We start from the raw sequence: 26,181 nt of genomic DNA on the forward strand, positions 1-26,181 counted from the left end.
TCTGAAAACCGTGATATTTTTTATTATTTGTGCTTCCCAATAAAACGCAGGGATATACAGGGATAAGACAATGAATGATAAATTAATGTACATGAATCCTAAATAATCAAAAACAAATAACCTCTTCTGTAGAAAAAACTATTGGTTAAAAAATTGGACCATCTCAATCAAATAGAAAACCTAAATTTTTTGAGCCAACGAATATATGATAACGTGGTTGTAAAACTTTGGGTATTAGTGTAATTTACAGTCAATATTGTCCCTCCCTCAGTGATAAAATGTGAGGTTTTTCAACGAGAAATGTAGAAAATAGAAAACAAAGTATCATAGAGATATCAAAAAGTGACTTCCCAAACGAAAGGTTTAAAATTTACATAGTATTTTACCAATATTTTGTGGACAATTATTAATATGATTATCAAATGCTTTGTCAATATCAAAGTGTATTTAATTCGTTTTCTTTTTATGGTACTCTAAGATGTTATCAAAATTAGTGATGGGAATCCGGATCCGGAATCCGAATCCGGAAACCGGAATCCGCCTAATTTTCGGCCAATTTTGGTATCCGAATCCGGATCCGGAATCCGTTTTTTATAGCGGATTCCGGATTCTAAATTGGTAGGCTAAATTTAATTTAAATAGGTTAGAAAATACCTAGCACATTTTTAGGACATACATAGCACTTAAATTTTTAAATTTACTAATGTGATGTAAATGTTTTAGTTATGCTGGAAGTCAACACTTTAAACAAATCAAGGCTTCAACCAAGTAACATAGTGATAAATTAACGAAAAAAGCTATCCCTCTGTGACGGACGGCCTTTTAAAATACTGCTAGAATCCGGAATCCAAATCCGGAATCCGCCAAAAATAAGAATCCGGAATCCGCAAGAATCCGTCACTTTTTTTGACGGATTCCTTCAGAATCCGGAATCCGAATCCGGCCCAAAAATTCGACAAATTCCCATCCCTAATCAAAATATCTTTCATTGTTCCTTATCGAAAGCATAAAATTCATTAAATAAAAAAAGGTTTGCTTATGTGAAGATTTTTTATTTTAAAATTCTTAAAATCACAACACTCAGTAATTGATATCACAAAATATTTTTATGTGCGTCATAACTTGTACTAAACTTAATATAGACAGATGTTATTAATAAGAATAAGCTGAAGCAAATCTACTTCAGTTCACGGTAAAATGTTCCTGCTATCGATTATTTGCAAGGTTTAATTAATTTTCAGGGCTGTTAACAGACAAACGGTGGAAAGTATTGATTTTAAATTTTAACTGGCACATTTTTTCTTTCCATGTGTGTGCATCATTTATTGGCTATTCCAGATTATTTACAGGTTTTCTTAGGCCGCCTAAAACGGTGTGCGGGCAAGCCATGTACAATCAGCCACTTGGCAGCTAGTAGCCATTCAATTTCAAATTTTTAGAGTTTACCGATACCAGGAACATTTTACCCTAACCTGCACTAGATCCGTTTTATCTGCTATTAGGAAATCCTACTTAAAACCAAATAGAAGGGATAATAAAAATTAAAATTTGCAATTTAACAGGCTCTTAATACAAGTAGATATGCAATTTGACAAAATAATAAAAGTTTGATGAAATAAAGAGGTATTTTTTGTAGGCAAGAAATTATGGCACTCAAAAATAATGCATTTTGTTTACAAACAAATGAAGTAGCTTGAAAATCGCACCAAAAACATATAACAGAAATTCTTAGGTACCTAGTTAAATATTAACAAATTTTTACATAAACACAGTAGTAAGTTTTTTTACCTGACTCTGGTTTAAAGCTATTTTTCTAACCCCTCCCTCCCTCCTTTTCGACTACAGAGCTCCTAAAGGTTAGGGGCATAGCCGCTAGTTTCAAACAATTTAATAACAGTTTAAGTAAAAAAAAATTCTGCCTAGGTACCTAATAATATTCTGTCCCACGTTTTTTTTTAATAAATGCACTTAATCTATTTTTTCACAGGGATTATAATAATAATTATCAAGAGATTTCGGTATTTTGTTTCAAAAAAGGTTAGAAATCAGCAAAAAAAAAAAATTTGTTGTCAAAAAATATTATTAGAAGTTTTATTATGGATGTAATATTGATATTAAATCCATATACGTCCAAGGGTGGGGGTAAAATGGTGTCTACCCCCTCAAATTCTTTTTTTTAAATGCATTACATTATCCCCCTTAAACTTTTGAAAACCCTCATTTTACCCACTTGTCTTTGATACAGATATTGAAATTCTACATGTTAAAAAATTGTAACCAATCAGAACCTCTCCTAAGATTCCTGATAATAATATATATGATATGAGGCAGCTATTGTGAAAAAGTTTAATATAAGAGAATACAATAAGCTCTCTCTCTCAATCTTATATTAAACACAGTAATATAATATTAGGGAAAGAAATAAGGAGTCATTCAAATAATTTATTAAACTCAACCAAAAATAGTCATCGTATTATAGACAGCTTTCCGCGGACATAAAAATAAACAATAGATTAAAACTTAGCACCATTAGGCCGAAGGTCCAGGCAAACAAAACAGGTATTTATTTCAATATTCGTGGAAAAATGTCTTTATTACGATGCTATACATTACATTTCAGTATGGCTGAGAATCAGTTCAAATCTAGCGGATATTAATCGGTTTCAGAGCCATACAGAATTTTTTTTATTGAATCCTTATCTCTATCCCACAAAATATCAATTTAAGAATATTAAAATCTACAGTCTTGAAAGCATTTTCATGTTTTTTATGTCATCCTAAAAGTTACATTTCTAAAAGCTCTAACAAAATTTCGTTTTTATCACATCTACGTTTTTAATTAAACACAACTCGTTACATCTTTTTAAGTACTTTTTATTTTTGTATTTTTTTACTTTTAACTTTTTTTTCATACAAAAATATTGATTCGCTTAAATTTCATTTACGTAGGAGGTTTTAGAAAAAAATAAAACTTAAAAATAAAATTTTTAAAATTTTACAAAACGGTTATATAAAAGATTTTAAAGAGAGGGGGCGGTTGTGCCACTTTTTGAAACCAAAACTACAGGAATTCAACTTAAAAAAAGAGTTACAGCACTGAAATTTGGAACGACAGTCGCTTTAATGAGGTACAATGTGGAACTGTGAAAAAAAGATGGGTAAACAGCCGCTATCGCCGTTTCCCGCCTAACAACAATTCGGCGATAGTGGCGGTTCTGCCGCCGTTTCTACAAAGTTCCACATTGTACCTCTTTAAAGCGACTGGCATTCCAAATTTCAGTGATGTAACTCTTTTTTTTTAGTTGAGTTAATTTGACTTTTAGTTTTGGTTTGGAAAAGTGTCACAACCGCCTTCCCCCTTTAATAAATTGAGCAAATTAAAACAATAATAAAAGAGATAATGAGATAAATTAAAAGAAATTTTTGCAAACTCTGTGTTTAATAATACTCTTATAAAATAATAATTTTAAAAATTTTAAGTCTCTAAAAGCTTAATGATCAACATAATAATTAAGTACTTCTTTATTTTAATACATTTGCTTATGATTTATTTATAAATATATTATATAGGTAGAATAAGGTCTTTTACATTATATTATGATACTTGCAATTATAGGTCATTAATATAACTTTCAGAAATAATTCATGTAGGTAACAAAAAAAGAATTAGGATTTTAAAATAACATTGGTAGAACTTAAAAGCAAAATTTTTTTTAGAGTTTAATGAGATTCGGGATGTAGGTGAATCAATGCTTACGTTTAAAATTCTGGTCCTTGTAGCTGGTGAAAATTAAAAAATAAAATCACCTTTGATGTCCACTTTCTCCCTACCAAACCATAAAAATAATTTTGCTGCCTATCCAAGAAATTATTTCAGAATCCCAAATTCAAATCTGTCTTAACATCAGATCTTTTTTTACAACAAGAGAACTGTGATTTACCAACAAGCTAGAAAAATATAAATCTAAAAATATAATAGTAATGTATTAATAATATGTAAATTCTAATGGCAACTAGAGGTTTACTAAATTGTAAATATGATAAATATTAATTCATTAACACTGGTTTTATTAATACATATTCAATTAATTTCTTAAAACATCATCTTTGAAACTTGTCTATAATGTCTATACACAGGGGTATAAAGGGATAAGATAATGGCCGATAAATTGATGTGTATCACCAATGACGATTCACAAAATTACCCCTTCTATAAAGTGGTTGAAAAGTTTGGACGCCTAACTTAATGAACCAACCAATAAAAATTCAATAAAAGTCCACAAAGCTGTTAAGCCAACGATTAAGAAAACGTTATTATAAAACTTTGTGGACTAGTGTAATAAACAGCCAATTGTCCCCTTCCTTCCTGGTCTAAACATGCCTAAGACTTAAAAATGATGTTTTTAAAATTAATATTTATGATATTTGCACTGAAACCTGTATTTTGATAATATTATGAAGCTCAACAAGACCTGACTACAGTCCTTTGTTGTACACAAGGATTTCTGGGGGGTTGGCCATTTCGCGGATTTTCTGCTGCAACTCAGGTTCCAGAGCGGTTGGCTTGATTGTCGCCTGTTAAAGAAATATTAATGTATTGGATTTATTATTACTTGGATCTTACACCAGATTTTTATGTTCATTAATAAAGTGAATATTCTAGCGGGCAAAAATAACGATCTCCACCATTCCCTTCCTTTACCCCATCCTACTGGATTAAACGAACTGACCAAAAAAAAAAAAGACAGGAAAAGCTAAAATGACAATTTTTCCCCTGTCATAATATCCACATATATATTACATCCATTATTGATCTAGTAATAAATTTGCATATTATGTAGATTAAAATTTTTTGTTTAAAAGTTTACACAATCAAGATTTATTGAAAGTACCCAAGTTTTTAAGGTAACCAAGGAGAGAATTTAAATAAAACTTTGGGTACTGAGTATAAATATTTGGTACCTGCTGCTTGAAAATTGCACAACACATGGGGGTTGCAAAGGTCAGAATCAAACCTAAAAATAATCATTAGTAAAGTAACTCTCATTCAGGGATCTAAAGGGATAAGACGGTTGCCAGTAAATTGATGCAAATCCCCAATGATGATACACACAATATTCTTCTGTGGTACAATTAATGGTTGAAATATTTGAACACTCAACTTAATGAACCAACCATTTGAAATTCATCAATAGTTCCAAATATTGTTCAGCTGCTAACTAATAAGAAAACTTTATTATAAAACTTTGGGGACTAGTGTAACATCCCAATGTCCCCTCCCTCCCTGACTCTTGATACTTCTTTCATTGGTAATATCCCTTTCTATATTACTAGCGGCTGCACCCTTAGCATCTAGGGGCTCTATGTTCGAAGGGGTGTTGAGCGGCAGAAAAATAGCTTAAAACCATACCAAGACTTTTTTTTATAAAAATAGAATAGCCTAAAACCATCTTAGGACCTATAAGAAGCTTCATTGTAAAAATGAACCATATCGGATGAGTGAGTGGTAAGCGAGATCCTTTGCTACAGACAAAAAAAAGCTACTACTTTATCTAATAGGACTAGCGGATAAGCCCCTTGAGGCCTATAGCGGCACTTTAAATGTTTTCTATGCCAATTTATTTTTGGTATTTCTTTTCTAGGCACCTTCCCAAGACCTATGAGAAGCTACATTGTAAAGTGAACCATATCGGTTCAGAGGTTATGGATATCCTTCGGTACACACAGACACACTCATACATCCTGTTCCTTTTATATAAAGATTGTACCTTTTAATTTTAATTATTGTGAAAATGACATGTTGAAGTTGAATACACTAATGGATTACTATGTACTGGGGGGAGATAATATATAATATTTCTTAGATTATTAAACCAGTTCCAACATTTAAAGAGGGCTAAAAAGTAATTCTTCCCAAATTAGAGTTTCCCATCCCTCCCCCAGGTTAATTAACTCCTAGGATAAAAAAATTAGGGTAGTAAAAAAATTGATAAATCATTTTACAGTAAGGCTTCGAAATCGATCAATATGCGCTGAATTGGAACCGGTTCTAAGCCATAATCATGTATCATATCGTTATATAGCCAGTTTTCTACTAAAATAAAAATAACAAAACTGGTTTTAATTTTATAATTTTTCTTTTTAATATCCTCAGAAAGCTGTCTATAATAGGTATTATATATGCGATAAATAACAATTCTCTGTATTTGTACTTCTTATCATAATATGTTAAATAGAAAACGTGTAGTCCTGAATTAAACCATAAAAAATCATCGATCGATAGAAGAAAAAAAAAGGGGGGGGGGGGGGTAATGCAACCATCTCGTAATCAATGTATAAATGGCACTTAGAATTGGAATTTTGATCTGAAATTTTGCATGAGTAATCCTTGGTAGGTCTATTTTCCCTAAATCGAACAAAAAGTAGCGGCTAACGGCTGGCGGCTCATCCGTATAGCCCTTTGTTGGGTATTTTCAAGCGAAATCCATCACGAAACCTCTCTCCACATAATGCTCTTTTTCGATCCAAAACGTTTTCAAACGGTTCTAGCCAGTAGTTGCTGGTACTAGAAATCTAAAAAATGTTATTTTGTATCATTACACATGATTTAAAGCAAAAATATGTTTCAAAAAGTTGATTTCTACGTAATTTATGACAGATTTGCCCTAAAAATAGCCAAAAAACGGCAAAACGGCTGGGCCGTTAGCCGTTACTTTTTCAACTTTTTTTCGATTTAGGGAAAATAGACCTACCAAGGATTACTCATGCAAAATTTCAGATCAAAATTCGAATTTTAAGTGCCATTTATACATTGATTACGAGATGGTTGCATTAACCCCCCCCCCCCCCACCTTTATTGGCTCTTCTAATAAATAACAATACAATAACGTATGAATGGATTTATTATTACTTGGATCTTACATCAGCGCTGGATCTTTAAATGTGTGGCCGTTGCCGTTGCTGCTGCCAGAGGTACAGCCACCAACTTAATAGCGATCTTTAAATCAAATTGGCTACGCGTAGCCACAAACACAGCTACTTTTGATATTTTTATCGTAAAACCATAGAAATTGAGGTTTTTATAAATGATAATGTTATTAGTTTTGTATTAAAATGTATAAATTGGTGTAGAGGCACGTGATGAATAGAAAAAAGTACCATCACAGTGGTAAGCATGTTGCCTGCCTAACCTTTTAGGGGACAATTTAAAAATACATGTTTTATTGGCAGCACTGGCAGTGGCAAAGACTACGGCTACGCCAGCGGCTACACATTTAAGGATCCAGCTCAGATCATTTTAATAGTGGGCTTTATAGCGGGCTAAAATAACGATCCCCATCCTTTCCCTTTACCCTATCCCCTCCACTCCTAATGGATTAAGGAATTGACCAATGAATGACAAGAGAAATAGCAACCAAAATGGACGACAATTTTTTTTCCTGTCATAATATTCCATACATTCTACATCCATTAGAGTAACTAACTAGCATGGTTTTAATAACTAAAATTAAACAAATAAATAGGATCTAATTAAATAAAGCAATGAATTATACTTATCAAATTCTTTACAAATTATCAAAAATGAGCTTATAAAATTAGGATTTATTAAAAAATCTGTCTCAAAAGTATAAAGAACTGAAAACTATCATTAAATATTTGAAAAAGACCTCCGGGGAACTTATGGTGGAGTTTTCTTTTTTGGAGGGGGGAAGGGGCATTTTTTTGTATTGGCAATTTCTCAATCCCACCCTTCCACAAAATAAACCTTCCCAGTACCTATGAGAAGCTACATTGTAAAGGAGAACCAAATCTGTTCAGCGGTTAGCCAGATCCTTCGGTATGACAGACAAACAGACACAAATCCTGTTACTTTTTATATCAAATCTACCCACATTTATATTTTGTACTTTTCCAATCAAAAGTTTCTAAGAAACAATAAAAAAGGAATTTAGTTTTTTGTTTGTTTTGAACGTAGATTTGCACATTCTTTTGCTGTATATTTGGTACAAAATGGAGAGAAAAAAAACGTCAATTTAAGATAGATGATGAAAAATTAGTTTTCATAAAATAAAGTACCTAGTAAGGTTAAGATCTCGATAACAACAGAAATAGGAGAGCTTCCCATAAGTCCCGGGATGGTTTTCGGCTACTTTTTAAAGGGGGGGGGGGGGGGTTAATGCAACCATCTCGTAATCAGTGATTAAATGGCACTTAGAATTCGAATTTCGATCTGAAATTTTGCATGAGTAATCCTTGGTAGGTCTATTTTCCCTAAATCGAACAAAAAGTTGGAAAAGTAATGGTTAACGGCTGGCGGCTCAGCCGTTTTGCCAATTTTTGCCAATCTTAAGAGCATATTAGTCACGAAACCTATCTCCACATAATACTTTTTGTCGCTCAAACACCTTATCAAACGGTTCTAGCCGGTAGCTGTTGGTACTAGAAATTTTAAAAATGGTTATTGCTATCATTTAACATGAATTAAATCAAAATTAATGATGAAATTGCCCTGAAAATAGGCAAAAAAAAACGGCTGAGCCGCCAGCCGTTACTTTTCCAACTTTTTGTTCGATTTAGGGAAAATAGACCTACCAAGGATTATTCATGCAAAATTTCAGATCGAAATTCGAATTCTAAGTGCCATTTAATCATTGATTACGAGATGGTTGCATTAACCCCCCCCCCCCCTTACTCATTTAAATTAATTTCAGAGTATGATAATTGTGCATTTATTTTATCCAAGATCCCCGCGGCGTGAACGGTTTACACAGCAGCTGAAATGAAAAAAAAACATACCAAGAAGACCAATCTGGATGGGGGCGTTGAGGTAGGGGCGTCTCTTGAAGGTACCCGCCATTTCCAACTTGTTCATCACCAAGGGTATCATCACCATACCTAGAAAAGAACAGATATTTTAATTTAAGATATCTTAAGAAACAAAAAAATGGATGATAAAATGATGTACAATGTACGTACATTCCCTGTTATAATAAACAAAATTTCCCCTTAATAAGACAATTATATGCTAAAAAAATTTTGGGTACCTGTGTAATTTACAGTTTAATGTCTTCTCCCTTCCTGTTCAAATCATACCTGTCTTTCACCAGAAATAAAACGGGTTTGAACTGTGAAGAAAAGTAATGTCTTGCTTGGGTTAATATAAATTTTCCAAAAGTATCGGAAAGATTTTAAAATTTCGTATCTGCGGATTAAATCTATGCCTATCTGTCTGAACACCTACGTAAAAAATGGAAATCCAATTAAAATTGTTTGAATCAATTCTTTGTTAGTTTTATTGTCAATTTCTTGATACTTTTCAAGAGAAATTATCATCATTATTTTTTTGGAAGAATAAATTTTAACATTGAAACAGTGAATAGGTATTCATACAACTAGTAAGGTTAATTTTACATATAATTTTTATTATTAACAAGGATGACAAAAATCCATATTATGTAACGAAGCATAAAAAATCAAAGATTGGAATATGGACGTGAATTTTTAAGAGTATTTGTTAAAATCAAGGATAGAAATGTATTAGAGAAATAAATCACAAAACCTTAAAACAACAAAAAAAAGTTTTTTTATGCTCCATAATGTTGGGTTTTAGCAATCTATCTTATATATGAGCTGAGAAAATCACAAATACCCTTAAACCTTTCAAACGGATATAGGAACATAACGACATTTCGAACGAATTATAGAGTATCTTCGCTACTAAAAACGAGCAATTATTTTTCTCTAAGAACTTACTCATAGTTTTACTACAGAATCAAACAACAAAAGACAGAAATTGAATTTCTTTAATTAAGACCATCTTTTCATTTATAAATAAATAAGAATTATAACTTCAATACAATTATAAATTAGAAACTTAAATTGTATTCCTTTCAAATAAAAGAATTTATTAATCGAATCATATTATAGTCTATAGACAGCCTTCCGCGGATAATAAAAATAATTATACGAAAGATTAAGACCAGTTTTTTAGCACTAAAAAATCATATACTGGATGCTCATTGGAAACTACACTATCTTATATGGCAAACGAGAAAATCACATTCTCCCAATGACTTAACGGAAAGACAGACTGACGAATATACAGATACTGTGAATTACAGAGTAGCTTCGGTACAAAAAATTAAAATTTTATTTTTTACCAATATTAAAGTTCATTTATAATCAGGGAGGGAGGGGACATTGGGCTGTTTATTACACTAGTCCCCAAGTTTTATAGTAACGTATTCTTATTCGTTGACTCAACAGCTTTGGCGACTTTTCTTGAATTTTGAATGGTTGGTTTATTAAGTTGAGTGTCAAAACGTTTCAACCACTAATCGTAATCTACAGAAGATGTACATCAATTGATCGTCCATTGTCTTAGACCTTAAGATCCCTGAGGTGAATTTTTAAAAAACTTTTGCCCCACTCATATCAGTGAGGCAAACTAAAAATTTAAAGGGTATAATTTTGCCCCACTAAAATTTTAGTGGGACAAAAGTTTTTTTAAGCATTCACCTCTGATTATTAACGTGCATTAAAGAAAAAATACGGGAAAAAAGTACTTTTAGACAATCTACGCATCCAAAAAGCTTTTACAGAGTAATCATTTGAATCCAGAATGAAATTGATATCTGATAAAAGAATCTATGGAGAAGCTATTAATCTTTTAATACAAATAATAGTTATTTATCGTATCGTGTCAAAGACAGCTTTTCGTGGATATTAACATGAAGAATTATAAGATAAAAACCAGTTATGGTATTACCTAATTTTTTTTTAATATTTGTGGAAAACTGTCTGTAATACGATGCTATACATGATTTTTAAAGTTTTTTTTTGATCATTAGTAGCGTAGTAATCTATAATACAAAGTAGTACGATGTCTGTCTGAAGCTTAAGATCTCAGTAACCACTAAACCGATTGGGCTCTACTCTTCAGGGAATATACCTACTGGTCCTGTGATCCCCCCACCAATTTTTCTTTTTCTTTTTAAAACTACAATTTAAAAAGACGGGTCGACTAATCCCCCCACCATAATTTTTTTTTTACTTTTTTTAAAAATCTCAATAACACTAAAATAAGTTGATCAAACCTCTTGGGGCAAAAAAGCCCCTAGAGGCTAGGGGCGAAGCCGCTACATTAAAAATAATACTTATCTTATTTGATTTAAATTACGTGTACATTTAATTAAAGTACGTGATTTTGTTTATAATATACTCATACCCAGGTATTTGAGAGAAATTTTACAGAAGGGGTAATTTTGAATATCATCATTGGGATTGTACATCAATTGTCTTATCCCTGTTGATCCCTGAAAAATATGACTAGCATCTTGTTATAGAGATACATATCTGCTGCGTGAAAAACATCCAATTAAAAAGGTTTACTCTTTCAACACTCAGACATTGACGTCATATGATTTCGGATATATTGTTCTTTTTTAAAACGAAGCTTTTCTACTTATAGTGTCGATCCGCGTATAGAATAATTCTTATAGTTAATTTAGGCATGTAAAAGTTGACTTATTTATATATTATTTCTTGTATGATGATTCCTATAACAGTTAAGTACAATCTAAAAAGCGTAGCAACAATAAAATTCCTGGGTATCCGATTCTTAGGGCAATTAGACACAATGTTGTAAGCCAGGAATCTCAATAATCAAATCTTAAAATGTCTGACGATAAATTTAAACCATCAACATAAAATAATAGGAAATTATCTTTTTTGTTACAATAAAATAACGTCAAACTCATAATTTATTGTCTTATTTCATTGAAATCCAAAATTATGGTTCAAGGGGGGGGGAAGTTTGTACAGTTATAGGAAATGAAATTCAGTACCAAATTTTGCACTGGCCGTTTGGGCTTGTTTTTATAGTTATCAACCTAATTCTTTTTGTAAGCGCTCTTATATGATTGGATCTACCTGTAAAACTTTAAAAATTGAATTTTGGGACTTTCCCTTAAAGGGGCTAGTGGAGCAAAAGACCCCCAAACACTAAAATTTTAAGTTCTGAGTCTATTTTCTGAGATATTGAGACGACTTTTTTTTTAATGAAAACACTTTTTAACAAAACCGAACTAAATAGTCAATACAAATTTCATTTTGGGACTTTCCTTCTAGGGGCTAGTTGAGCAAAAGACCCCCAAACACTAAAATTTTAAGTTCTGAGCCTATTTTCAGAGATATTGAGACGATTTTTTCAATGGAGATATTTTTAAAGAAACCAAACTAAGTAGCCATTACAAATTTCATTTTGGGACTTTCCTTCTAGGGACTATTGGAGCAAAAGACCCCCAAACACTAAAAATTTAAGTTCTGAGCCTATTTTCAGAGATATTGAGACGATTTTTTTAATGCAAACTTTTTTCACAAAACCGAACTAAGTAGCCATTACAAATTTCATTTTGGGACTTTCCCTTAAATGGGCTAGTGGAGCAAAAGACCCCCCAAACACTAAAATTTTAAGTTCTGAGCCTATTTTCAGAGATATTGAGATGATTTTTTTTTATGAAAACTTTTTTCACAAAACCGAACTAAGTAGCCATTACAAATTTCATTTTGGGACTTTCCCTTTCAGGGGCTAGTGGAGCAAAAGACCCCCTAACACTAAAATTTTAAGTTCTGAGCCTATTTTCAGAGATATTGAGACGATTTTTTTAATGAAAACACTGTTTAACAAAACCGAACTAAGTAGCCAATACAAATTTCATTTTTGGACTTTCCTTCTAGGGGCTAGTGGAGCAAAAGGCCCCCCAAACACTAAAATTTTAAGTTCTGAGCCTATTTTTAGAGATATTGAGATGATTTTTTAAAATGAAAATATTTTTAACCAAACCGAACTAAGTAGCCAATACAAATTTCATTTTGGAACTTTCCTTCCAGGGGCTAGTGGAGCAAAAGACCCCCAAACACTAAAATTTTATCTTCTAATTATTTATTTCAGTTATTTGAAAAAAATTTTCATTAAAAAAATCAGCCATAATGACTTTAAAAATAAGCTCAGAACTTAAAATTTTAGTGTTTGGGGGTCTTTTGCTCCACTAGTCCCTAGAAGGAAAGTCCCAAATGAAATTTGTAATGGCTACTTAGTTTGGTTTCTTTAAAAAAAAATTTTATTAAAAAAATCGTCTCAATATCTCTAAAAATAGGCTCAGAACTTATAATTTCAGTGTTTGGGGGGCCTTTTGCTCCACTAGTCCCTAGAAGGAAAGTCCCAAAATGAAATTTGTAATGGCTACTTAGTTCGGTTTTGTTATAAATATTTTCATTTAAAAAAAATCATCTCAATATCTCTAAATATAGGCTCAGAACTTAAAATTTTAGTGTTTGGGGGCCTTTTGCTCCACTTGTCCCTAAAAGGAAAGTCCCAAATGAAATTTGTAATGGCTACTTAGTTTGGTTTCTTTAAAAATATTTTTATTAAAAAAATCGTCTCAATATCTCTAAAAATAGGCTCAGAACTTATAATTTCAGTGTTTGGGGGGCCTTTTGCTCCACTAGTCCCTAGAAGGAAAGTCCCAAAATAAAATTTGTAATGGCTACTTAGTTCGGTTTTGTTATAAATATTTTCATTTAAAAAAAAATCATCTCAATATCTCTAAATATAGGCTCAGAACTTAAAATTTTAGTGTTTGGGGGCCTTTTGCTCCACTTGTCCCTAAAAGGAAAGTCCCAAATGAAATTTGTAATGGCTACTTAGTTTGGTTTCTTTAAAAATATTTTTATTAAAAAAATCGTCTCAATATCTCTAAAAATAGGCTCAGAACTTATAATTCTAGTGTTTGGGGGGCCTTTTGCTCCACTAGTCCCTAGAAGGAAAGTCCCAAAATAAAATTTGTAATGGCTACTTAGTTCGGTTTTGTTATAAATATTTTCATTTAAAAAAAATCATCTCAATATCTCTAAATATAGGCTCAGAACTTAAAATTTTAGTGTTTGGGGGCCTTTTGCTCCACTTGTCCCTAAAAGGAAAGTCCCAAATGAAATTTGTAATGGCTACTTAGTTTGGTTTCTTTAAAAATATTTTTATTAAAAAAATCGTCTCAATATCTCTAAAAATAGGCTCAGAACTTATAATTTCAGTGTTTGGGGGGCCTTTTGCTCCACTAGTCCCTAGAAGGAAAGTCCCAAAATAAAATTTGTAATGGCTTCTTAGTTTGGTTTTGTTAAAAATGTTTTCATTAAAAAAATCATCTCATATCTCTAAAAATAGGCTCAGAACTTAAAATTTCAGTGTTTGGGGGGCCTTTTGCTCCACTAGTCCCTAGAAGGAAAGTCCCAAAATAAAATCTGTAATGGTTCCTTAATTCGGTTTGTTAAAAATGTTTTCATTAAAAAAAATCATCTCATATCTCTAAAAATAGGCTCAGAACTTAAAATTTCAGTGTTTGGGGGGCCTTTTGCTCCACTAGTCCCTAGAAGGAAAGTCCCAAAATAAAATCTGTAATGGTTCCTTACTTCGGTTTTGTTAAAAATGTTTTCATTAAAAAAATCATCTCATATCTCAGAAAAAAAGGCTCAGAACTTAAAATTTTAGTGTTTGGGGGGTCTTTTGCTCAACTAGCCCCTAGAAGGAAAGTCCTAAAATGAAATTTGTAATGGCTACTCAGTTCGGTTTTGTTAAAAATATTTTCATTTTAAAAAATCATCTCAACATCTCTAAAAATAGGCTCAGAACTTAAAATTTTAGTGTTTGGGGGGCCTTTTGCTCCACTAGCCCCTAGAAGGAAAGTCCCAAAATGAAATTTGTATTGGCTACTTAGTTCGGTTTTGTTAAAAAGTGTTTTTATTAAAAAAATCGTCTCAATATCTCTGAAAATAGGCTCAGAATTTAAAATTTTAGTGTTTGGGGGGTCTTTTGCTCCACTAGCCCCTGAAAGGGAAAGTCCCAAAATGAAATTTGTAATGGCTACTCAGTTCGGTTTTGTTAAAAATATTTTCATTTTAAAAAATCATCTCAATATCTCTAAAAATAGGCTCAGAACTTAAAATTTTAGTGTTTGGGGGGCCTTTTGCTCCACTAGCCCCTAGAAGGAAAGTCCCAAAATGAAATTTGTATTGGCTACTTAGTTCGGTTTTGTTAAAAAGTGTTTTCATTAAAAAAAATCGTCACAATATCTCCGAAAATAGGCTCAGAACTTAAAATTTTAGTGTTAGGGGGTCTTTTGCTCCACTAGCCCCTTTAAGGGTAAGTCCCAAAATTCAAGTTTTAAAGTTTTACAGGTAGATCCAATCATATAAGAGCGCTTACAAAAAGAATTAGGTTGATAACTATAAAAACAAGCCCAAACGGCCAGGGCAAAATTTGGTACTGAATTTCATTTCCTATAACTGTACAAACTTCCCCCCCCCTTATTCTAAATACATCCACTTAATTTATGCATTGTTAACGATCTAATAATCAAAAAGTACAAAAATCATATTTGTTAAAAAAATTAAATAGGTTGTATAAAAGATACTTTAATTAATTCATTTTGTATAAAAAAAAAAGTATTTTGTATTGTTCTAATATACATGTTTTCTAGGTTAATTAGAAATCTAGAACCGGAATTGCATCCCAAGCCAAATTGTCACGCTCAGCTTAAGCTTGCCATTAGTAGAACAGGTTTTATAAGCAAACAAAAAAATTAGGCCAAGACCAAGTTATAGTAAGGTAATTCATCTAAGTTAGGTAAGTTAGTCCATAGGGGTAGTACTTTTCTCGGAAGACTTAAAAATATTTTAGGTAGTTTAAGACCTCCCTCGTCTTCCATATAGGCTCGAGTCGAAGCAGCTAGAAATCATCACATGGCTAAATCTTTACCTGGAGCTGCCGAGAGAATCCTGCTCTTGACCACCATGGAAATCTTTACCTGGAGCTACCATAACAATCCTGCTCATGACCACCACGGAAATCTTTACCTGGAGCTACCACGAGAATCCAGCTCATGACCACCATGTGCAACTGAGTCTTAACTTCAGAGAATCATGGCTACAACAACAACAACATGACCACCATGGAAATCTTTACCTGGAGCTACCATAACAATCCTGCTTATGATCACCATAGAAATCTTTACCTGGAGCTGCCATGAGAATCCTGTTCATTACTACCATGGAAATCTTTACCTGGAGCTGCCATGAGAATCCTGTTCATGACCACCATGAAAATCTTTACCTGGAGCTGCCATAAGAATCCTACTCATGACTACCATGGAAATGCCCTGTTTAGCAGCAATCTGGGATTTGCCAACCTTCTCCCCGGATTCTGTCATCAATGTAATACCCTAAATATTAGAAAATAATATATTCCATTTTTTTTAAAGCATTGATTTTCTCGCCTGCTATTTAAGATAGACAGCTGAAATTTTTGGTGAACATACCCGTCACCAAGAGCATCCAAGTTATAATGTACCACTTGGTCTGTCGGTAATGCTTCAATAAACATAAACACTTACTTCATCATATAATAAGGGTTTCGTGATTTTTATCATTTGTTGCGTATTATCTTTTATTTTTTAATTTCTTTATGACTCTATAACTTACTTTGTCCATTATGATTTTTTTAGATCGCTACAAATGGATGCCATCTTTGTTTAAAATACTTGAACGTCCATATTTTTTAAAGAAATCTTAAGTATATAGATTATAATACCTCTTGTAATTCAGATCTTCTCATCAATGGAATGTTGATACAATTAGCGGCTGCCACAGCGGCAAACGGTACGAAACGGCCAACAAGCGGCGGCAGGCTCTTAACCATGGCGTTCAGGCCCAAAGCAGTCCCCAGGGCACCGCCGGTAGCCGCCACGTAGCTGGAGCCAAGTGTCGACATGGGGATAGGAGAATCGCCGCTAAAATTAAATAAAAAAGTATAGGAATACTTTATATATTTTAACAAGCAGCTATGTCCAAAAAAGCCTTTAAGGACACTTCTTGAGGCTCCAAGAGGGAAAGTCAATCCCCGTTATTTAATTTATTATCCATCTATATCTGAATTAACCCGTAAATAAAATTAACAGCAAAGAATCTTGCTAACCACTGAACCAATTTGGTTCTCCTTTACAGTTGAGCTTCTCATATGTCCAGGGAAGGTTTATTACTATTTTTTCTTCTTTTTTTTGGGGGGGGGGGGGAGGGGGTGTGAAAACGAAATAAAGGGGGTTGATGGAAGATGTCGTTATTTTAGCCAGCTGCGAGCATCACTTTACCAGGGTACATAAAAATCTGGAGCAACATCCAAGTATTAATATATCGATTACCTTCTGTTGGTGTAGTTGACCACGGCATTGAAAGACTGATTGAACCATTGCCAGAAGACCACAGCGGGAGTTGTTTTGTAGAAAGTCATCATACAACCTAACAAAGCTGTATTATTAATCACATCTCTTGTAGAAGTGAATCGTCTTTTTTTAAAAAATAAGATACGCAAAATATTATGTATACAGGCGAGTGTTATAATATGCGGTTGTGAATGCACAACATATTTTCCTAGTTCATGTATTTTCATTACTTGGATCTTACACAAGATTATCATTTACTCTATTAAAGTTAAACTTGTAGCTGGCTAAAATAACGATAACCCCTTCCAAGTGGTGAACGAACTGACCAATAAATGATGTCATTGTCCGTGTTAGTAACCTAAGTTGACGACAATTTTTCTCCTGTCGTAATATCCACGTATATCCTGTATCCATGTGCTAGTTGCTTAAAGGTACCTTATAATAAAGTAACAGGATGTCTGTCTGTATTATACCTGTAATAACCATGTTACAAGGCACCTGAGCAGCCATACGTCCGGGGGGAAACATAAGCTCTCCTGAAATTAATAAAATTCATTACAATAATATAATATATTAAGAATAAATGATATTTATAAGCCATCTTAAGAGAAAAGACAATGGACGATAAATTGATATATAATATATATATAGGTAAGCAATGACGATAAAAAAATTACCCCTTCTGTTATGATTAGAATTATTGGTTGTAAAGTTTGGACACAACAAATCAAAGTTCAATAAAAGCAGCCACATTTTTAAAGATCTTAGAGGATAGGACAATGGGCAATAAATTGATTAGCAAACCCTAATGATGATACACAAAATTATCATTTTATAGATTACAATTAGTGGTTCAAACGATGACGCACTCAACTTGAGGAACCAACCAATAAAAATTCAGTAAAGGTCCCCCAAAGTAGTTATGCCAACGAATATAAAAAAATTATTTAAACTTTGGGGACTACTCTAATAAAGGGCTAAATAGCCCTGCCTCCCTGGCAGTTATGTAAAAATCGAACCGTACCTGTATCTGGATGGTAAGCAGAATCATATAGATGTTTGGCCGCCCAAATTTCATCCTCAGTTAGATGGCTGGCCTCGCCGGATCTGTACTTATCAATAGTTTCCTACAATAGATATAGAATATAAGTGGATATATAAACACGAGAAAATTTCATCCTCAGTTAAATGGCTGGCCTCGCCGGATAAATTGATGTTCACCCCCAATAATAATTCACAAAATTAACTCTTCTTTAAATCATAATTAGTCTTTGAAACGATTGTACACTCAACTTTACTTAATGAACTAACAAATCAAAATTAAAGAAAAGTCCCCAAAGTTGTTAAGCCAACGAATAAGAAGACGGTTATTATAAAACTTTGGGGACTAGTGTAATAAAGAACCCAATGTCCCCTCCCTTTCTGATAAATCTTACCTTAGCTTGTTGAAGCTGAAACGGAGTAGCAAACAGATTCAATGGATTCGTTGTTGTGAAGAAATGCTGAAAATAAAAGTTTTTTTATCACATCGTATTAGAGACAGCTTCCCGCGGTTATTACAAGTTATAATTTAAAGCCAGTTTTGTTGATCCCAAGGGCCCGATCTATCAAAACTGGTACCTAGTGATTTTATGATTTTTAATTTAATATTCGTGGAAAACTCTCTGTAATATCATCTAAACCGAATGACAGAAGGCCCGGGGTAAAAGCTGATTTAGTCTTATGATTTTTTTAGTTTTCGTGGAACATTGTTTGTAACACGATGCTACAAATGATTTTTCAACTGGCACTAATCCACTGGATTTTAATCAGTTTCGAAGTCAGTCTTAACAAAAAAAAACCGGGATTGCAATCGATATCCTCTTTGAATATTATGTTTTTTTTTCAGATCCGGTTTTAACCTAATAGAAATAATCTATTTTTTAGCCAAATTATTGATTTTTTAATCTTTAACATTAATTCATTAAATGGATTCCTTACAGAGTTCAATATTCAAATTATGTCTAATTAATTTTCATTAAATATAATAAAGATAAATTCTAAAAGTAACAAAGAATCTAATCAACGTCATGTTTAAAGTAAAAGTAAGTATTGTTTCTTTAGCATCCATTTCAATAAGCAAAGCAAATATAAACTATGTCTTTTCGGTCGGTTTGGTCAATAACTTAAACTTTCTTGTCGTCCTCATTGAGAAAATATAGAAACTTATTGTAGCACCTAACTCATGAACAAAGTTTAAAGTTGTCAGCCATACTATGAAAATCATGTAAAGCATCGTATTACAGACAATTTACCAAGAATATTAAAATCAAAACCAGGTTTGTTAGCAGGGCCTTCGTCCCCCTTTGGGGCTAACAAAAAACTGGTTTTAATCTTATAGTTTGAATATCCGGTAAAAGCTGTCTATAATACGTTGTGATAAATAACTATTCCAGAACATGGATATTTTTTGTTAAGATACTTTTGATGACAAAATTTCTGATTACTCCACCCCTATGAAAATCTAGCCCCACTTTTGGCTAAGTTCGTCATTGCTTTAAAAGAAATTTAACGTCAACTATTATTATATTATTTCTACTTTCTACCTATTGAATTTGACGTTACCTACCAGGGATAAAAAAAATAAAATGCAGAAATCTTTTTTTATCTGAAAAGTAAATTGAAAATTTTAAATAAAACAAACGCACTTTATTAAAAACATGGTTTTCCCCGTTCTTCAGGTGATTTTATAAAGCACTCAAAAAACTGTCAGTCTCTAACTTAAGGTTATAGCTATTTTATCAGCAATTAGCAATCTCCCAAGAGAAAACTATACTTCATAAAAAGAATGACCCACACCCCCGTCACTCAAGGGTCTTTAGAGGCCTCTAGGGGCGTTTCCACTATTACAAAAAAGTATGAACCCATATAAATTAACTGATCCATTTACCTTCCCTATATTCATAAACTCTATTGAAAGACATACAATATATATTATAAATATCGTTTTACTAATGAGATACCTCGTTAATTTTTTCTAGAGAAAGAGGGCGGGAATTAGGATTTAGAAAATTGATAGGAAACAAGAAAACATTTTGTATTAAACCTTTAGAATTTGAAAATAATGCTTGAATCGATTTTTATAACAAAATCATAACTTTCTTCTAAGACAAGCGGTCGAACATCTAAATGTTAAGACTTTATGGTAACAGACAAAAGTAGGTCTGAAAATAATCTGGAATTATTTTCCAATGTGGCTTCGAAACTGATTAATATTCTCTGGATTAGAATCAGTTCTAAGCCATACTTAAAAATCATGTATGTAGAGTAGTATCACTGACAGTTTTCCACGAATATTAAAATAAATTTCATAAAATTAATACTATTTTTGTAAGCCCAGGCCATCGGCCTCTCAGGGCTAACAAAACTAGTTAGCTTACCCTTGCTCTGCCCCAGTAGGAGTTCTGGTCCCACCTGGGCTGGTCAAGATTAATACCCCCCCCGCCCCCCCCCCTAGTGGGGTCACTCTGGTGCAACTTACCCTAGCTCTGCCCCAGTAGGAGTTCTGGTCCCACCTGGGCTGGTCAAGATTAATACCCCCCCGCCCCCCCCCCCCCTAGTGGGGTGACTCTAGTGCAACTTACCCTTGCTCTGCCCCAGTAGGAGTTCTGGTCCCACCTGGGCTGGTCAAGATTAATGGACATTCTCTGAAGATAGTGTCTGAAAAACTTGCTTAAATAATAATATGACAATAACAAGCACAGAGGGGAGATTATTACATGCAAAACATTTGACCTTTTTTTTTTACAGGATCAGGACTTTTTTAATTTAATACCAGTAGTAGAACAAAGTAGACAAAGATTTGTGGAAACGAATCTATGGCTTTAAGCTATAAACATAAACTAAAAAAATAGTTATAGTTTCAATTTCTTTATTTAAAATCAAAACGGCTCCGGCTCCATATTAGATAAAAAAGAGGTTTTTATCAATTTAATTTGGTAACTCTGTTGTATCGTTATTCAAATCCATTTTTATCAAAAATTTAACTTTTAAAACCTTCAAAAGTCAAAAATAGACTTGGCAAAAAAAATTTTGAGTTTTTCTTGATTTTAGGTCGGAGCCGGAGCCAAATCCAGAGCCGTTATTTTCACAGGCGGCTCCGCATCGCTGGTTTTAGGCTATTATATTTTTAGATCTGGGTACTAGGACGGTTTTTGTCCTTTCTTACCCCTTCAAATACAGGAGCATCCGCTAGTCACCTATATTGTCTGGAGAATAAATAAAATGTTTAGATTAACTTGTTCCACAAATGTAATGAAATAAAAAAAGTCCTCTCACTTAAAAAATACAAAAGTGCTCTTTTTAAATAAATTACAGTGATATTGAGCACTTATTAAAAAAACGCGCAAAAAACTACTTCTTCCCCATTATTAAAACATAAAAAAAACAATGACGATCACATACATAAACACATAGCGTATCACACTTGTATAAAAGTAGTAAAGAACTAGAGTTAGTCTTCATTCAAAGCTATCAAGTAAAATAACAAATAAAAAACTGTGTGTTTTAAAAAATTTAAGTATAAAAAATGTGAACTCAAATATATGAACCTTGTTTTTATAGCTTTAAAATTGTTTTAAATAATATTTTTAAAAGAAAAGAGAATACTTTTTAAAACTGGCAACCAAAAAATTACCATAATTTTTGATAGCGCAATTATTTAAATAACAATAGGTAAAAATTGTTTAAAAATTTGCAAAAGGGATAAAAGGGAAGGGGGGGGGAGATGATTATTTAAAACTACGTATTTCAGTACAGAAATCAAAAAAAAAAATCTCAACAATTTAAAAAAACAATAAGAACTAAAAATAATTCTCAAATATTTTGTTTCAAATAATGAATTACCTACTGTTAAGTTTTTTGTAATTGCTTGTATGATAATTATAAAAGATTTTTTATAAGTTAGAATTTCTTCAAAGTTTTTAATAGAAAAAAATGAATTTTTAAAAGCAAACTATTATACCTACGCAAGAACTTTTATTTGAACTTTGTAACTTAAAGCTTTAAAAAATTAAGTTTAACATTTGATTCTTATTATTTTCCATAACATGAAAAAATCTCAAGATTAGAAATCCCTCTTTTTAACCCCCTCAATTTAAAAAAAAAATGCAATTGATGACCCCCCTTAAACATTAGAAACCCCTCATTTTACTCCCCTTAAAATAATAAGCTTGGACGTCCCTATTTTATTCTGCTTTTCATTTTTCTGCATAATTATCATGTCACATTGACTAATTTTCCAGTATGGCTTCCAAATCGATCAATATCCGATGGACTAGAATCGGTTCTCAGCCATACTAAAAAATCATGTATAGTATCGTATTACAGACAATTTTCGACGAATATCAAAATATAAATCATAAAAATAATACTGTTTTGAAGGCCCGGGCTAAAAAAACTGGTTTTAATTTTATTATTTTTGATTTTAATATCCGCGGAAAGCTGTCTATAATACGATGCTATAAAGAACTATTACTACCAATATACTGGGAGGAGATCCTTCTTTTTCTAAGATTTTCTCACTTGCAGGAAATCAACGGCGGTAGTGTGAAGGGGGTGGGTGGCCGCGGTTGAAAGCGCCGCCTTGGTTGTAGTTGGTGGAAATGGGGCGGATATCATCCCACACGACCTCTTCGTGGTTCCCATATTCTGTGAAAAGAACGACGGCTGTAGAATCGCCGACGGCGGTAACCTCAACAGGATAAAATCTGCCATCCTGAATAGTTGAAGAATGTATATTGTATAGTGCTAATGTTAGTTAGGGATCTAAAGGGATAAAACATAAATAGCCGATAAATTGATGAACATTCACAATGATAATAAACAAACTTACCCCTTTTGTAGATTACAATTTGTCGTTGAAACGTTTGGACACTCAACGAATTGAACCAACCAATCAAAATTTAATTAAAGTCCCCAAAGTTGTTGAGCCAACGAATAAGAAAACGTAATCATAAAGATTTGGGGACTAATGTAATGGTCTTTCCCTCCCTGAATTTTAGCTTTCTTCTACAACATAGATGTTAGGATAAAAAAATATATTTGTGAGGGGAAAACTGAGGGGGTGACATAAACCAGTGAGGCGATTGTTATCTTTTAAAAATTACATCTAATTAGCCCACTGTAAAAAAAAACCCGCTAATTTCTGCCGCTAACCGCCACTGCAATTGGCAGCGGTCAACAAATAATCTGCCGCTGATTCTAATAAGCAAAGGTTAGAAAAAAAATAAAATTGTTTACCTCCCAATATTTCGCCATAACTTTATCTCCCTCCTTCAAATTAAGTTGATGATTTTGGTGGTTACTATTTTGTCCGGGACCGGCAGAAAATCCACCATTCGTAATGTTATTACTGCCAAATCCGCCGCCGCTACTGCTGGCTCTTGTAAAATTTGGTGGGGGTGTGGTAAATGCTTGGTGGTGGATGGGTGGCTCACTTCCTGCGCCACCCCGAAAGTTTGTGACGCCCCCTGGTGGCTGGCGTCTGTTACCCCCGCGATAGTTGTCCTTTTGTCGGTTGTTGTAATTACTGCTATTGTCACCAGATTCAAAGTATCCGCCATTATTTCCTAAATCATAAGGTATAGTGATTCCCCCACCCAAATTTTAAAAAAAAATCTTATAGGTATTCTGTTTTTTTTCGCGGGGGGGGGGGCAACACACGAAAAACTCCCCTCCCCCCACCCTTTAATTTCAGTTCATTTCAAAATAATTGAAGGGGAATTGATAAATCCTATTTTATAATTTAAGTAGCACATTTCTTTGTCTGTAGCTTAAGATTTAAATAACTAATGAATCGTTAGAGTTCTCTTTTGTAGATAAGCTTCACAATCACATTGGTCCTAGAATGATTTCAGACTCATCAATTTTTAGTTTAAGTCTTAGGGTGGTTTTAGGCTATTATTCTGTCTTTTATCATCATTTCGAATGGATAGCCCCTATATGCTAGAAGCGCAATCGCTATTTTTTTCTACAACTTCTCATGGGTAAAAATAATGATCTAACCTGAATTGAAGCCACCTTGATGAGCGGGAAGTGCACCAAAGCCCTCATTCATATTCTGAGGGGGCTGTTGAGATTGGAATCCCGGCCCCCGCGGGGCCGTGTAGGCATTCATGTCCATACTGTTAGGCTGAGACGTGGGGTTGTGAGAAAAGCTGGCACCTAAAAAAAATGATATTTCTTCATATGGTAAAATATAATAGGAATGTTTACTTTATAAAAATTTCCCTTTATTTTCATTTGACACTTATGATTTTAAAAAAAAAGTGACCTCTTTGAAATATTAGGTACCTAGTTAAAATAAAAAAAATAAAAATGCATGAAATGTGTCAAACAATTGCTTGGATACAATTGGAATTCTTTGCCTAAAACATGTCTAATCGTCCACAGCATCAAAATTCTTAATATTAAGTAATCAGGATAAGTCATTAATATAAGTCAAAATAGTTCACTATTATAGTCAACAAAAGTTTATAATAACGTTTTTTGTTCGTTGACTTAACAACTTATTGAATTTTGATTGGTTGGATCATTCAGTTGAGTGTCCAAACGTTGCATCCACTAATTGTAATCTACAGAATAGGTAATTTTGTGTAACATTGTTGGGGATGTACATCAATTTATCGACAATTGTCTTATCCCTTTAGATTCCTCAGCTAATTTTGTTGCCGGCTGCATAATAAAAACTTAGCCGCGTCCAAGCTTTTTTATCTGGGGGGGATAAATTTGTAAATTTTTTTCACCCTCCCAAAAAAATTTTTTTGTTCGGGATTATTTATTTTGGGAAAAAGTTGTTTGGGGGAGGGGGGGGTAATCCCCACTTTACCCCCCCCCCCCCCCTTGGACGTCCTTGCCCCTAACATCAAGTCTTACCGTGTCCCTCTTGTTCATGATCTGGAATGTGATGAGTGAGATGGGGGGCGGGGGCACCATTGTGGAACGCCCCGCGCGTGTAAACATTGGGGGGCAAGTAGCGGGATCTGTTGTCCTGTTGCGGGGCTCCTGGAGGATACCTGCCACCAGCTCCGCCTGGCGGGGGCCGTATATCACCACCAAGGTTAGGTCCTCCGAATCCTAAAATAAATGGCCATTTAAAGGAATAAGATAATGGTCAATAAGTTTATGTAAATTTTACATCGTTATGATAATATACAAAATTATCCCTTCTGTATGTTACAATTAGTGGTTGAAACGTTTGGACATTCAACTTTATGTATTAACCAATCAAAATTCAAAGGAAGCACCTGAAGTTGTTGAGCCAACGAATTAGAAAACATTATTCATATAAAACTTTGGGGACTAATGAAATGAACATTCCACTGTCCCCTACCTCCCTGTCACTCGAACTCGCAATTGAAATTTAGCGGTCATATTCGCTGAATCTCGTCATATTAATGACTTACTCTTTTTTATAGCATTATAAAATAAGAAATAGTTACATATTTAATTTCTTCTTTAATTTAGTTGGAACTAGTAACCAAGAGGAAAGGAAGTTTTGACACATTTGCGTAAACCGTGTGTATAGGCTTTATTTTTGGACTGAAAGTATAGGTTGTTAGGGATAAAATCATTCTCATATGATGAATTTTCCCAAGTTTTAAGATTTTTTGGATAGGCGACCAGGTTCCGGAGCTCCAGGCCTCCAGGCGATCTCTGTACAGGTAAAAATGAATTTTTTCTTTTAAGAGTTGGAGGTCAACTTGTAAAACAAAATATGCATCTTTTTGAATGTTATTCACATATTTGAAGAAAAAACATGCACATTTTGTTTCATAAGCTGACCTTTTTTCTTTTTTACTTGTAAAGAGACCGCCTGGAGGCCTGGAGCTCCGGAACCTGGAGGCCTATCCAAAAAATCTTAAAACTTGGG

At 33.3% G+C, this 26,181-nt stretch overlaps 2 protein-coding genes across 20 annotated transcripts in view; both read right to left on the bottom strand.

Moving 5' to 3' along the window:
* On the bottom strand, positions 1-21,014 carry Sfxn1-3 (Sideroflexin-1-3). 19 transcript variants are annotated; one of them, XR_013882070.1, is made up of 14 exons: positions 20,894-21,014; positions 18,707-18,772; positions 18,295-18,397; positions 17,744-17,806; positions 17,250-17,346; positions 16,643-16,841; positions 16,166-16,274; positions 8,797-8,895; positions 4,963-5,015; positions 4,438-4,575; positions 3,432-4,024; positions 2,743-2,827; positions 1,928-2,331; positions 1-1,692 (listed from the first exon to the last, which is right to left on the bottom strand). XR_013882070.1 is itself a non-coding variant. In XM_080170674.1 (10 exons), exons 1-10 carry the CDS (start codon positions 20,951-20,953, stop codon positions 4,477-4,479), a joined length of 948 nt encoding a protein of 315 aa, XP_080026800.1. In that variant the 5' UTR covers positions 20,954-21,014; the 3' UTR covers positions 4,393-4,476. The 19 variants fall into 19 exon arrangements, 1 of the variants encoding a protein (XP_080026800.1); XR_013882076.1 differs by having other exon boundaries at positions 1-1,132; positions 1,473-1,692; positions 1,928-2,827; XR_013882075.1 differs by having other exon boundaries at positions 1-1,166; positions 1,473-1,692; positions 1,928-2,827.
* LOC145327128 (uncharacterized) overlaps positions 20,969-26,181 on the bottom strand; it is a 26,072-nt gene continuing 20,859 nt past the window's right edge. Inside the window, exons 22-28 of the mRNA XM_080170670.1 lie at positions 25,185-25,385; positions 24,315-24,473; positions 23,550-23,878; positions 22,765-23,025; positions 22,277-22,606; positions 21,588-21,779; positions 20,969-21,067 (exon numbers count right to left, since the gene is read on the bottom strand). Of these exons, the coding sequence (XP_080026796.1) occupies positions 22,843-23,025; positions 23,550-23,878; positions 24,315-24,473; positions 25,185-25,385 (872 nt within the window). The 3' untranslated portion in view covers positions 20,969-21,067; positions 21,588-21,779; positions 22,277-22,606; positions 22,765-22,842. The remainder of the gene's footprint in view (positions 21,068-21,587; positions 21,780-22,276; positions 22,607-22,764; positions 23,026-23,549; positions 23,879-24,314; positions 24,474-25,184; positions 25,386-26,181) is intronic.

Source organism: Acartia tonsa, chromosome 8 (assembly GCF_053477335.1).
Source record: "Acartia tonsa isolate MP-2025a chromosome 8, ASM5347733v1, whole genome shotgun sequence".
Lineage (NCBI taxonomy): Eukaryota > Metazoa > Arthropoda > Copepoda > Calanoida > Acartiidae > Acartia > Acartia tonsa.

What these genes read in the sequence shown, in the direction of transcription:
- Sfxn1-3 (XM_080170674.1), bottom strand. Translation starts at nt 20,953, where the DNA reads ATGTCCATTAATCTTGACCAGCCCAGGTGGGACCAGAACTCCTACTGG. An exon ending in CCTACTGGGGCAGAGCAAGG is followed by an intron (nt 18,773 to 20,893) that starts GTAAGTTGCACT and finishes TTTTATTTTCAG; the next exon opens with CATTTCTTCACAACAACGAA. An exon ending in GATTCTTATGGCAGCTCCAG is followed by an intron (nt 8,896 to 16,165) that starts GTAAAGATTTTC and finishes GTTCTTTTCTAG; the next exon opens with GTATGGTGATGATACCCTTG.